Source organism: Strongylocentrotus purpuratus, unplaced genomic scaffold (genome assembly GCF_000002235.5).
Source record: "Strongylocentrotus purpuratus isolate Spur 01 unplaced genomic scaffold, Spur_5.0 spur5_scaffold_20, whole genome shotgun sequence".
NCBI lineage: Eukaryota > Metazoa > Echinodermata > Echinoidea > Camarodonta > Strongylocentrotidae > Strongylocentrotus > Strongylocentrotus purpuratus.
Window position 1 is genome coordinate 20811587 of NW_022145606.1, and position 13614 is coordinate 20825200.

Genomic DNA, 13614 nt, shown 5'->3' on the forward strand with positions numbered 1-13614 from the left:
TTTTTGTTAAAGTGTGTGGGGGGGCTCGAGGCTCCCGATTCCCGCCGTTCCTCGGGCCCTGACATGTAGGAATCTCAAGAATCATATTTCTTGCCTGGCTGTAAATTTATCATTTGTCATTTTGTCATTTTCCAACAAACGCATAAAAAAGTATAATTTACTAAAAAGTGAGGAAAAATCTCGGAAATTATGTCATTTCAGCATTATTTGTAATCCACAATTATGGAATTAGAAATAAAACACGTTTGAATTTGATTTCCCCCAAGCCCCCCCCCCCCCCTCTCTATCAGTACGCCAGTATCTCCTATTTTCCTTTTTTCTTTCCCTTTCCTTCCTTCTCTATTATTTTTTTGATTGGGGGGGGGGGCAACAGCCTGGGAGGCAAGGCCCTTTCGCCCCCCCCCCCCCGATCTCCTTCTTCTCCCTTTTCTTTTCTTCTTCCTCTTCTTTCTTTCCCTTTCTCTCCTCTTTCCCTTTCCCTTCTTTTCCTTTCTTCTCTCTTTTTTTTTTTTTTTTTTTTTTTGCCGGGGGGGGGGGGGCCAAGGCCCGCTCGGCCCCCCCCTGGATCCGCGCCTGGAACAGGCAGGGGCTAACGATGGAGAGGTGGCGAGTAGACATCGTTTGTCGTATATATAGCCAGGAGAAATGTTGACGCCGCACACAGGAGAAATACATGGAATCATTTCGCAGAATGCAGACCTACATACTACGATGCCTTGCCCGCCAGTAGATCAATGGCTAAAGACTCGGCTAAGTAATGAATCACGCTCAAATTGTGTGACACGTACTAGTCCCTAACCCAGTCAAATTATGGTACCCTTCCTCCAAACAACTTTCTTACATGACAATTTACAAACATAACTGACAACACTAAAACATTCGAATTTAAACGAAAGACAAATTATTTTTGATGACAAACTCACGAATTTGGCCGGAAAATCCTACATTACAAAGGACAAATATCAATGATAATGGCTAGTACTATTGATGATTATTTGTCGTTCGATCCGAACGCAAAAGAGAAGGATCTTTGCTTATTAAGTGTTCGGATCACCCCATCCCCTACCCTTACTTTATTTACTCGGCAATACCGTACCGGTGGTGAAAAGGGGAATTCCCGTATGTGCCCAGTATTTGTGTGCCCTTTGATCCTCCATAACTCGCCGCGCCCATGATCTGGATTAGCTTTAAAGCATTCATGTCCCAGTTTGCAGCTTGATAAAAGGATACAACCAGTCTTCCTTTCCGATATGTTAAAGGATTTATCCCATGCTGGGAACCAATACACTTCTAAACATTATCACTCGGACGCTATCAGGCAAGCAGCTCAACGGGTAAGTCTAACTTAGCAACAGAGCAGGGAATGGAAAATAATGTGTTGGTTCCTGCCAGGCATTTGCTATAGGTGCTAATAATAGTGCTGGTTTCCATGAGATGACATCTTAGAATCTATACATGCATTTGTATGTAATTTATTTATTCTCAGAATGGTCGAAAAACGATCTCGCCCTAATTGTGTGTTTTGATCCTTGCATTGGTTGGTGGTGATGGAATTTTCATTTAACTGCTTGACTCTACAGAGTTGTCTTATTCCCCATCGTGTAACGTATGTGAATGCACATGTATATTCAGACGGTGTGTGTCCGGGCAAGTAGTATATCCGGACAGTTGATTTAAAACAGCAATTTCTTGAAGTTTACAAGCAATATTTCATAAATCCTCTAAAAATCTATGTTGGACAATTTTCATAGAGGATAAACATTCCCGAATTGTTTAATTAGCGCTGTGATTAGTTCAAAAATATTGTCCGTCAATCGGAGTGCCCAGACACCCAAAGCCCCATCATCGGATTCCCCTTAGCCAATGGGTAAATGCACATTTGCATTGGTTGCAAGCCTACCTCTACATGTAGCATTCAATACCTCAACAACACATATACAATTCAATAAAATACACATACAATTTACAAATGGTGTCACTTTATAATCCCCGGGTTTGGGGGGGATAACATATTATTTTTTTAATCAATATTTGACAATTTTACCTGTATAACTTTGATTAATTCAAGTACTTCTATGCAATATTTGTTAAATGTGGCAGTCCTTTGTGTAATTTTAGATTTTTAAATATTCTCAAACAAAAAGTATGTTTCTTTAATATTATTAATTATGCAAATTTGTCTCGTTCATGTGTATAAGGCCATCAAGATCCTTCCATATCCACCACGGTAGGTCTATACATTGTGGCAACTATATTCAATTTCATTATCTCAATACATATTAAGTCATATGTGTGAAGTTTGCTGAGCGTCTGAAAATGTGCATTTGGTTCGAATGCTTCACCAGGAGTTGGATAATGTGCATACCTTGTGTGCGGGCAGCCTTGAATCCAATGATCCGGGTAATAATACCAGTAAAAGTACCAAGGGTGTGTACGTGTGCGTGTGTCATTAGATTTGTATACAGACGTGTATCTTTTTTCTTCTTCCAAATATATGTTATTATTACTTCTGCGCCTGGTGCATTCGATTGTCAAGCCTTACTGGCTTTTATGGATGCACCATTTTCCATTTGTACTATGCTTTAAACCTTCATATTTTCTTTATATTTTGAATGCTGTCATGTCAATTTATATGTAATTTTGATATTTTTACATGTTATGAAATTCAATATTTTATCTGTGTATAATGATGATGGAAATACATTTCAAATCAATTCAATTCAATTCAATCAGATACGATTGTTTACGTCTGATGACCGACATTTAACGTCACCATCCGGAAGACTAAGATACATGGTAATCCTTATAGTCACTATATAAACCCCACATATTATTATTGTATCCTTCTTATTACTGTAATATGTTAGATCTCATGAATACAATTTCGAATAGCATTTTACTTCTTTTATATCAAAGCTGTCATTTTCCGCATTCCAGTGATATATGTTCAATACTGTACAGTTAATGAATGCTATCCAACTTCTGTCAACTATAAGAATGAGTATTTGGATATCGTTCATACAAAAAAAGAAAAAAACTAAGGATAAATTGCGAGTTAAATCAAATACACAGATTTGTAAATATTGTATTGATACAAGAAAATTACCATTTTGTTCCAAGTCTGCCTACCAAGTAACATTTCATGTATGCAATTTTCATTCTGGCTATTAAGATATAATCATTTGTATAAGGTAAATTAAGATAATTTGCAAAAAGGCACTTAAAAAAGGAACTATGAACACAATCTGATTATATTACGAAAATGGTCTATGCCAATTTTCTTTAATTCAAGTACACGCAGCAACTTAATTAGCTTCCTGCATGCACAGTTACTGTACAATCAAAGCAAACGTACTTTGGATATTGTAGACTTCTAGTGCAAACAGAGAATTCCAACATCAGCCCCCCCCCCCCCCCCCCTCGTTTTCATTCTTTCCCAATCTGTCTGTAGAAAATCAGTCCGGTATTGTAACTATACATGTAGTATTAGGGTAGGCATGTGCTTTATCATGATCCTTATTAAAAGCATGCATCACTTCAGTCATTAATAGATTAGGGGGGTATAACTCCCCCTTACTACATTGTGTTATCTGAGGGCATAGTGCCCCCTTCAAAACATCCTTGATCTACCGGGGTGGGTTCAGTCTTACCTTTTTACATATCAACATGAAATTGAAGTTCCCAGGCCTGCATCTATATTTTGTGAAAAGAACCACATTTTGAAAATAACGATTCCCATAGCACAGAATGGTACTCGGAAATTCTGTTTGAGGCGATTTTAATTGATGCTCGTTTATATGTGTTTGTTCGGATCGAGTGACTTTGTAAATATCTAAATATAATGATTTAGAATGCTGTATGGTGCATGATTTGGAATATAGAATAAATATCCCCCTTCAATATTGGTCTCTTACATGCATTCTAGTAGTGTTGTAATGACGTGTTAGGCCCACTTGAACCGAATCGTGAAGTTGTGCCAGAGAAAGCAAATTGCTCTCTGTGACCTCTGCCAAGTTTGTTTTATCTTTCAGCTGATACGCTTGCAAATAAAATTATGATAACTCATCCAAATATGATTATGACTCAAGTATTGCACATTGTACTGAGGTACTTTGGATTTGATTGCATGGTTACTGTTGATATACATGTCAATATTTTAAATTATAACTGAGAGCTCTGCTTTGTTTCTCTTTGTTTACAGACTGCTCTCTGCAGAACGTATTATATTAACATTAAAAACATAATTACTAATGACATAGCAGACGGTAAAGTTGTCGTGGTCGAGTGAATATGTCACCGGACTGTCGATCACAAGGTCCGCGGTTCGAGTCCCGCCGCGGCACTAATGTCCTTTGGCAAGACATTGATCTACATTTGCCACACCCAACCCAGGTGATGTAAATGGGTACCTGGCAGGAATTAATTCATTGACATGCTAGAGCGCCGTATGACAGCCATGCTAAAGCCAGGGTTATAATCGGAAGTGCCAGGAGTGTAAATAGGGACTTTTAGATTTGCACGTCGACAGCTTTGACTGCAAAGTGTGACGTCATTTTAAGGCGGTGCGCATGCGTTACGTCGTCTCAGTCGGCGATCGAGAATGCGTCAACCTTGATTTTCCTAAATCTAGTACATACGGTACATACATACATATTGATATTTATATAGCGCCTTTACATGCTCAAGGTACTAGTATGCCGCGTGCGCATAAAATATACAGTTCCTCAGGTAGACAAAGGAACATCCCTTCCCTGCTATTATGTAAAAATGTGTAGAACAGGTGTCACATGCATATTCACCTGTTCTACACATTTTTAAATAATAGCAGTGAAGGGATGTTCTTTTGTTGAGGGTAGAATGAGGATATTTTGTCCTCTTTCTTTGCCCGTGATGTCATAGTGTTACTTCCTGCATGCATGTAAAGATGTAAAAGATTTCTAATTGTAGTCAACATGGGCAGTTAAGTACGTTGACACGCATGATCAGTCGGCGTTCGTCGTGTTCTCGTCCACTCAATCTAAAAGTCCCTATTATGGCAGACATGTGCGCTATATAAGAACACACTATTATTATTATTACTATAGGATTTCCCGGCCAAATTCGCGAGTTTGTCATTCAAATTAATTTGTCTTGCGTTCAAATTCGACGGTTTTAGTGCATTCAGGTTTATATCGGGCTTATATTCCCTTTTCTAGTTTTCAAATCTATGGAATTGTGTTAGAATCTACCTATGTTTCATTCAAATTAATGAACAATGTGCTTCTTTCGCTATTTGGTCATTCGATTTGGCGCAACACGATTTACTGACAACGCGACGGTGTACTGCTAGCATTCTGATTCATTTGTAGCATTCAAATTAGCACTTTGTGCACTTAAATTGATGGTCAATATACATTTCTCGTTTATTACACACTTTTTATAGCTCATTCTTTTTCTTTCAAGATTGTTTATTTATGGGTATTTCATCATATTTGATTTTCTTGCATTCATACACTTATATTTATTAAATTTATCTGATATTCATCAGCATTTAAGTTTGATTGTTGAGAAGAAAAAAACGACTTGCATCTACGGACCTCAATATATTTGTAAATGTTCATGTAAGGAAGTTGTTTGTCTTATGTTTCATCATTAATTTATCATAATTTCATCACAATTTCATTATGGAAGAAGGGTACAATCCCGGCCCCCCCACTCAGGTTTCGAAATGACCGCATGCGTGTTGCCAAAATGTCCGGTAAAGGGGTACTTTTCGTGCGACAAAGTCCGGCCCGAGAAATGTAAAAAAAGGGGGTGTATTTGACTTTCACCCGGAGATTTCTTTAAAAAGGGGGTGTTTTTCTCTCATCTCTTTGAAATTAAAAAAGGGGGTTATAAAAAATCTTGATGAAATCCCGCGATCAGATTTCAGATATTCCTGCTAGTTTTGAAAGCTCATTCAGGATTATTTCATTATGAAAAGTAAAATCATTGAGTCCCATGCACTCCCGTCCCAATACGGCGGCAGTGAAGAGATAACAACAGAACGTATGGTCTGTACGGCGCATCCGCTAGCTGCACGCTCAGCATGCATATCGGCCTAGGCTCGGCATCAAGCCGGGGCATCAAGATGGGGTATGAGGCGTGGGCCCTGCCAAAATTGTCATGATTGGGACGTCTTTGAGCAGGACCCACAGTCTCCTCGTTGTGGATATTGTGGCTGTCTACCTGTGGCTCACAGGGTGGCACATTCAGGTGAGTAGTTTGCCCTATAGTTTGATCGCAATAGTAAAACTCTCAAACTCATTTTCCTACACCCATGATAATGAATATGTACGTGGGACTTGCATCTAGACCTATGTAGTTTTGTACTGTTGTGTAGGCTACCCTAATTCACACACAGTCACAGCTGCATTAGTAATAGGTCTACTATCCTGGCTGTGTATTAAAGGGATTGTTTAACAATGTTAAATCTGAGATGCAAGGCCCTACATGTTATCAGTGTCTGTGATATGGTGTAATATTGAAGCCCTAAAAAAATTGTGCTTCAAAATGATCAAGAAGAAGAACTTAAAGAAGTACCAACCAGTCTAATGACAGCTTATCTGAGATGAGAGGGGGGGGGGGGGGGGTCTGCATGTCCTGAGATAGGTAGGTACATTGAGCAGCGTTCCGGATTTAGGGGGGTCTCCAAGGCAGGAAAAGCCCGTGAAAAGCCCGCGAAAGGGGGGTTCGGAAATTTTGGCAGTGCTCAGATAGGGGGTCTTTTCAAAAAGAGGGTACAAGCATACGCGTACCCTAAATAACACTGAGTGGGGGGGGGGGGCGGGGGTACAATATTGTGACTGGGGTAGGGACTAGAGTCAACAATTTGAACTTGATTCATTGTTTAGCCATGTCTTTAGCCATCGATCTGCTGGCGGGCAAGAAAACTATGAAACTCTTTAAGAAAAACAGAGGGGTGTGCTGGGTATAAGAGACGATGTGAATTACTTTTGTAAAATTCCGAGTCTGTAGTAAAAAGGTGCGATTGAGGGTACCCCCACCTTTCCCGGGTATATGAACATGTCCGTGCAGAAATGCCATATCCCTTGATTTCGCCCCTTCTTTACTCTATGTCTGACTACACCCATCTGCATTGTCCTGAAAATAAATAAATGGAATAACAGCTTAGACCCCAATGGCAAATCATGCATTTTAACTGCATTATTTAAAAACTGTAAAAGTTTGTCGCAATTCTTCCCCCTAACATTCCTTACTTGAATACAAATATTACGAATACGAATGACAGGTCTTAATTTGAATGATAAAAATTACGCTTCGACAAGTGAATATTAATTTGAATGCTAGTTGAGCAGTTTCTAAATTGAATGACAGATCTATGAAACCCTTCGACCAAATTCCTAAATTAAATACAAAAACTGGAAAATTGAATGATAATTGGCATGGCAAAGCCAATCTGCGCTATATTAAATGCAAAGTAAATGAATTCGAATGACAAACACGCGAATTTGGCCGGGAAATCCTATATTAGACAAGTGAAAAATAATAGAATAGCCTGATAAAGAAGGTTAACCTATGGAAATAATTGAGAAGGGAGTATTGAAGGAGGAATTAATATAATCATTGGCAGGTAAGTAGGGAAGAAGCATTCTAGGTCCTGAAAAACAATAAACAAAGGGACAAAAGAGGCAATGGTTAAATATGGAGAAGAATTTAGGGAATGGAAATTGAAAGTGTACGCAAAGCTACATGTGACAATGATGAACAACTTAAAACATTACACAATTATTGTCCCACTTTACTAGATACAAGCTTGATGCCATTTAGGCCTATACCCAAGACAGTATATTTGTACCATTTTATTTTTGCTGTTTTTAACATTTCTAAAATTTGTTGTTCATTTTTGTATTACATTGGCAATGAGCATGATCATCCTACTTAGTTTAAAGATTGTTTGTCCACATTTTCATTTAAACAAAATGAAATAATTACAGTAAAACATATAAAATAAACAATTTCAATTTTACAGTCGTGGGCTTTCATGGGAAACAAGGAATAAAGCAAAACGTTTTAAAACAGGAAAATTAAAATTAGTGACGAGAAAGTTCTAATAAACTGTAATAGGATCGAACAAAGTTCATCAAAAAAAATATATACTTAGAAAAAGATGACTCGTCCTCTTGAACACTGTGAAGTGTGCCTATAATATTGATTGAATCACATGATAATAATAATAATAATATCTAATATTCATGAGGCGCTGGTAAACACATACACTTTTCAAGCGCGTTACAAATGAAATGAAAATTACTTTTAATCTAAATATGTAAAAAAAAAACATTGTGCCTAATTTAGACGAAACAAAGGCTTTTACTTATCACAGTGTCTCAACAGTAACATGATGATGAAAATTATAAAAAATACAGTAACAATGGGGACTCAATAAACCGAGATAAGAAAATCGATATCATTAACTAGGCAACCACACCTAAGTCCAACATGGGGAAAAGAGAGCAACAGGCAATTTTATGGACCAAGATGTAGTATCAAAAAATTAAGTAACTATATTCAGATCAATAACATTACGGTTGAGAAAGTTCGTTTATTATATAGAGTTTGGTTTTTATTTTAATGGCTGCATAATCCATGCGTCAACATCCATCTCTGTCTTAGGTATCCGTGTCTTCTTATATAGATTCTGAGTTTATCAAAGATTGTTGTCTTTTTTTAGGATATTGTTAAGCAAACAGGGTGTTGTTGAAGCAATAGACATTCAGGCAATGTTTGTTCAGTTCTGGAACTTGAACCTAATTAAAAATGCGTATTGTACAGTTTGTACTCACAGCGAATGCAGTCATGCTGTATGGACGTGTCAGTACGACATGCTATGTGCATCCTGCATTTTGTATGGACAAAATATTATGGCTTATAATTCATGAGCTAAACAATGTTAAGGTGTTCACCAGGCTAGTTAAGAAGTTAGTTTTTTGCCAGACCGAGGCTTTAGGAACTGAACTGTGGAAAAAATCAAAGTTTTGCATGTCTTACCGACTAGCATTTTAAAGTTATTTTACATGAAATGTAATATCACCATCCAATATGCAATATGATTATCTCTAATCGCTGTAAAACACTAACCATATCCTTATTCAGTGTATTGTAGCATTTATAATTTGAAGGTTTATTTTGTGTGTAGATTAACTGGTAGTACATTATTTTTTTCCCCAGAGCATGTAAGCTATAATTTCAGGAAAGAAAGTTACCTTTTTCTGGAAAGTTAAGATATCTAGCTAAGATACTATTCTAATTTGTGAGTGGTAGTTTTTCATGTTATAGTATGGAGTTGCCAAGGTGTGTTTTTAGTGGTGAATTTCCGTTTGGTCTACAACCAGTACGTCTACTACCCGATCAGTCTATTCCCTTAAGGCTTTACCCACCACGTAAACTATCCACATGGTCTCATAATGATTTCTTATAATTCCAAGTTTGTGTATTAAATGCCCAATTCGTCGATCATCCATGAGGTATAATAATCATTTGATGATTATTCTTATTTGAGATCAAATATTTATTAAACCACGTGTGCGATAAACAAAACGGGCATTAAAGGTGATACAAAGTTTTGGTATGGGGTCATGAATTTCGTTCAAATGAGCATATTGGAAGCATATGAGATCCTACAATAAATATTCAGTGATCGTTGCCGCGGTTGAAATCGAGTTTAAAGTTATGAAATAATAAATCATAAATTATTCATGTTGGATAGCTCCCTCCCAGGGTCAAGATATCTATTAAGCTATAAAGCAATGTTTCTTGCCTTAAATCGACCAATTATCTATTCCCGTTTGGAAATTATATATTTGAACTATTTATTCTGAGATGTTCATGGTCACAGGTACCATTGTACGGCCGTAGGTGCTATTTATTTATTTTATTCACATTGTGATTGGTAGATTAAAATGCATGAAGATGGAAGAATATTTTGGTATGTTTGTTATCATATCAATTATCATTATTATGATGAGTAGTAGTAGTAGTAGTAGTAGTAGTAGTAGCATTCATTTTATTGTTATTGTTATTATTGTTGTTATTGTTATGTTATTATTATAATTTTTCATTGTAATTATAATCATCATTGTTGATGTGATCATTATTATTATTGTTATAATTATAATATTTGTTAAATATTATTATTATGTTTGTTAAATATCACTATTACTATTGTTATTATCATTACTATCATTTTATTAGGCCTGTGATTAGTGTGGTTATTATCATTAGTGTTAACAGCAGAAGTAGTAGTAGTAGTTGTATTTGTATTGTTATTAATATTATTATTTTTTACTACTAATACTACGAAGTACAGGATTTGTAAATTATCGAGACGATCAATATTTGGCCATTAATTTCTCTGTTCACATTATCATTTCAGTTTCAAGCATGTTGAAGGGACAGATACTAGCGGTTTTCCTGTACACGGCCTGTCTCACAAGCCTTAGTGAGCAAGCTATTTTGACTTGTGGTAAGTACAGTATGGTAGAGAATGTATTTCTAAGATTCGACTTGAATGTGTATGTATTTGGATATGACGGACGTGTATCAATCAGATATCATTATTAACGTTTTGGGACCGATCTTTAACGTCACCATCCGAAAGACGTAACTCAGTTTCATAACGGGGTCACTCGAAATAGTTTGTAGGCGAAGACCAACAAAGGACCAAGTAAACGTATCGCTAGACCAATTAACCTGACCTGAAATTGAATAAGAATATTTGTTTACTCGTTTAATGTCTTATTTTATATCAGACATGCCATTCTTAATCTTAAGAGTAATTGTGGCGAAAATCTCCACAAAAGTTGAGCAAGAACAATGCCACAAGAAAGGGGCCGGTGTAATGTTGACATTTTTTTTAGATTATTGTTCCTTTCAGGATACCGGTCAGTAGGTTTCATTCTATCTTATTGTAAAAAGGCTATGTGCAGTTTGTTGTATTTGTTAAACTTTATATTGTCAGTTAGAACGACAGTCTCTGTGACGTATTTTTTCTTTAAAATGTTATCTTAATCTTATTATCAAACAGCAACGCTAACTCAAAAGAACAGTTAAATATAAAGTCTTGTTTTATTCAAGAATGTAGATGTTCAATGTGAAGAGTGTTTACATAGTGACTGCTCTCATTCTCATTGCAGACGGAGGTGATGAAATTATTAAGGGCGATGTCAGAGTCGTTGATGGTTACCAACGGTCTGGAGCAGCAGATTTGATTTTCCTTGGAAGTGATCAGAACTTGACTATAATTGACGGAAACATTGTCAATACTGGGGTATGTATGTATGCGTAAAGATACATGTGAAAGCTCAGAATTTCTATTTTTAATGTTGGCATTGTTAGGGATCCGCCCTAATATTTAGGGAAGGGTTTTTCTGCATTTTACTGTTTAGAAACTTCTTGCATGAAAATATGCCAAAAATGTAAATATTGGGGGTACAGACTAAATTCTTGCGTGTCCATTTTTAAGTATCAAGCCCTAATGTTAGGGATGCATTATTTCCATCAGTCATTCACGTTCATTTAAAGTCAAGTATACATTATTTCCGTCAGTCATTTTAATTCATTCACACATGATTTCTATGAATCGTTTAAAGCTGATGATAAATGTTTTTGTTTTCGTCAGTCAATCACACTCGTTCAAAGTTAAGGATACAATACTGATGGGATACCGGTGTGTGCATGTGTCATTCGTTTGGCTTTAATCCAACATTTTTGTTTTATATTCTCAGAGGGAAAAAAGGGAGGTGAGGAAAGGTAAAGTGAAAATAATATTAGTGATTATAAAGTCTAAATATATGAAGATTAATTCTAAGTGAAAGGAAAGACGTGCATTGCACTGTTTGACTTTGCTTAATGTGATGATATTTAATAAAGCACACATTTTACATCGGATTAGCCGGATAATGAATTCGACAAGTCTCGACAAGTCAATGGAAACAAAATATTTATGAATATGTATATGTATATACATGTATTTTATAACTGTTCAATTATTTATCTCCTTTATGTTTTAGTATTTGGGGGTATGTTATAGCACAGGTTCCACGGGTTGCTACAAAACACATTCTGATGTGGTGAGTAATAGATAGCTCCTGTCTTCAAAATATATGGCAAGCCATAGGGAAAATAACTAAATATATTCCATCCCTGAAAAGTACATGGGTCAGTATCAAAATATATTCAATGTTTACAAGCAATATATGCGCTTTTAAAATATAAAATATATATGTGTAAGAATATATGCGATGTGTAAAATAAATAAATGCGTTATTAAAGTATAATGAATGTTTTTTTTTTAAATGTACGCGCTATCAAAATATACTCGATGTTTTTGTTATAATATATTCTTTATTAATTTATGCAAACACAAACTTATATGCAAACAAAATATATTTATGTGCAGGGAAAGAAAGTTGGTTAAACACGAAAACTAGATTGGACAATATGTGCCAAAACATAAATTATTTCGTTTGGTCCCGTAATATATGCGTGCCCGGATGTTTTTGTGATTTTTTTTGTTCGCATGAGATTTCTGTTTGTACCAGAAAATATGTTAGTACAGAAAAATAAGAGCTTTTTTTATTCAAACTTGAAAAATATGGAATTACTGAAATAGGCTCATAAGGTTCAAAAACTATTTAAGTAATAGGAAGCAAGTGGTATACGCCAAAGGAAAACTATCTGTTATAAGAGAGCTTTTTATCAGGGTACCACAGGGCAGTGTCTTGGCCCCCATTTTGTTCCTTATATTCATCAACGATATATTTGAATGTATAACTGAAGGCGTCTGCACCATATTTGCTGATGATTTTGAAGTCTTTGTTGCAGATAGTAAGTTAGATAACGTCACAAAGAAATTAAAAAAAGATATTATCGCTCTAAATAATTGGTATAATCAAAATCGATTACGCATTAACACAAGTAAAACCAAAACAATACTTATCAAATTAAGATCCTCTGATATATTGAATATATTCATAAAAGATGAACTGATCGAACAGGTAAAATATAAAAGATGCTTAGATATTGTGATTGATGAAAACTTGAATTGGAATTTCTATTTAAGAGATTTATGTAAACCTATTGCTTATAACATTTATTCTCTAGGAAAGCTGAGTAAATTTCTAAACTCAGAACTATTGAACACCCTTTATAAGTGAATAATCCAACCCTGTATAGACTATGTTATCTCTGTATGGGGAAACTGCCCAGCCTGCTACAAGCTGCGCCTTCAGAGAGATTGCAGAAAAGAGCTGCTAGATATGTAACTGGTATCTTTGACTATGAAATTGCAAACGGCAACGCATCGATAACACAACGTTCCTGGCAAACTATTGACCACCGCCGTGATTATTTTCTGGCTATGCTCATGTTCAAATGTATAAGGGGCATTGCTCCACCTCGCTTATCAAACGAAATAGAAATGTATTTCGACCGCCATGGCCTTAATATAAGGAATGCAAACTCTCTACATGTAGTATTGCCCAAACCTAACGTGACCTTATTCAAACAATATTTTAAGTATGCTGGAGCGGTTAATTGGAAAAGTTGACAGCTGACAGCTTTAAACACCAATAT

General features: G+C 36.0%; 1 protein-coding gene across 1 annotated transcript in view; it reads left to right on the forward strand.

The window, feature by feature from the left end:
- The first annotated feature begins 1218 nt into the window (after positions 1-1218).
- LOC100889591 (semaphorin-4A) overlaps positions 1219-13614 on the forward strand; it is a 37596-nt gene continuing 25200 nt past the window's right edge. The window contains exons 1-4 of the mRNA XM_030993012.1: positions 1219-1334; positions 10415-10504; positions 11175-11308; positions 12051-12110. Of these exons, the coding sequence (XP_030848872.1) occupies positions 10423-10504; positions 11175-11308; positions 12051-12110 (276 nt within the window). The 5' untranslated portion in view covers positions 1219-1334; positions 10415-10422. The remainder of the gene's footprint in view (positions 1335-10414; positions 10505-11174; positions 11309-12050; positions 12111-13614) is intronic.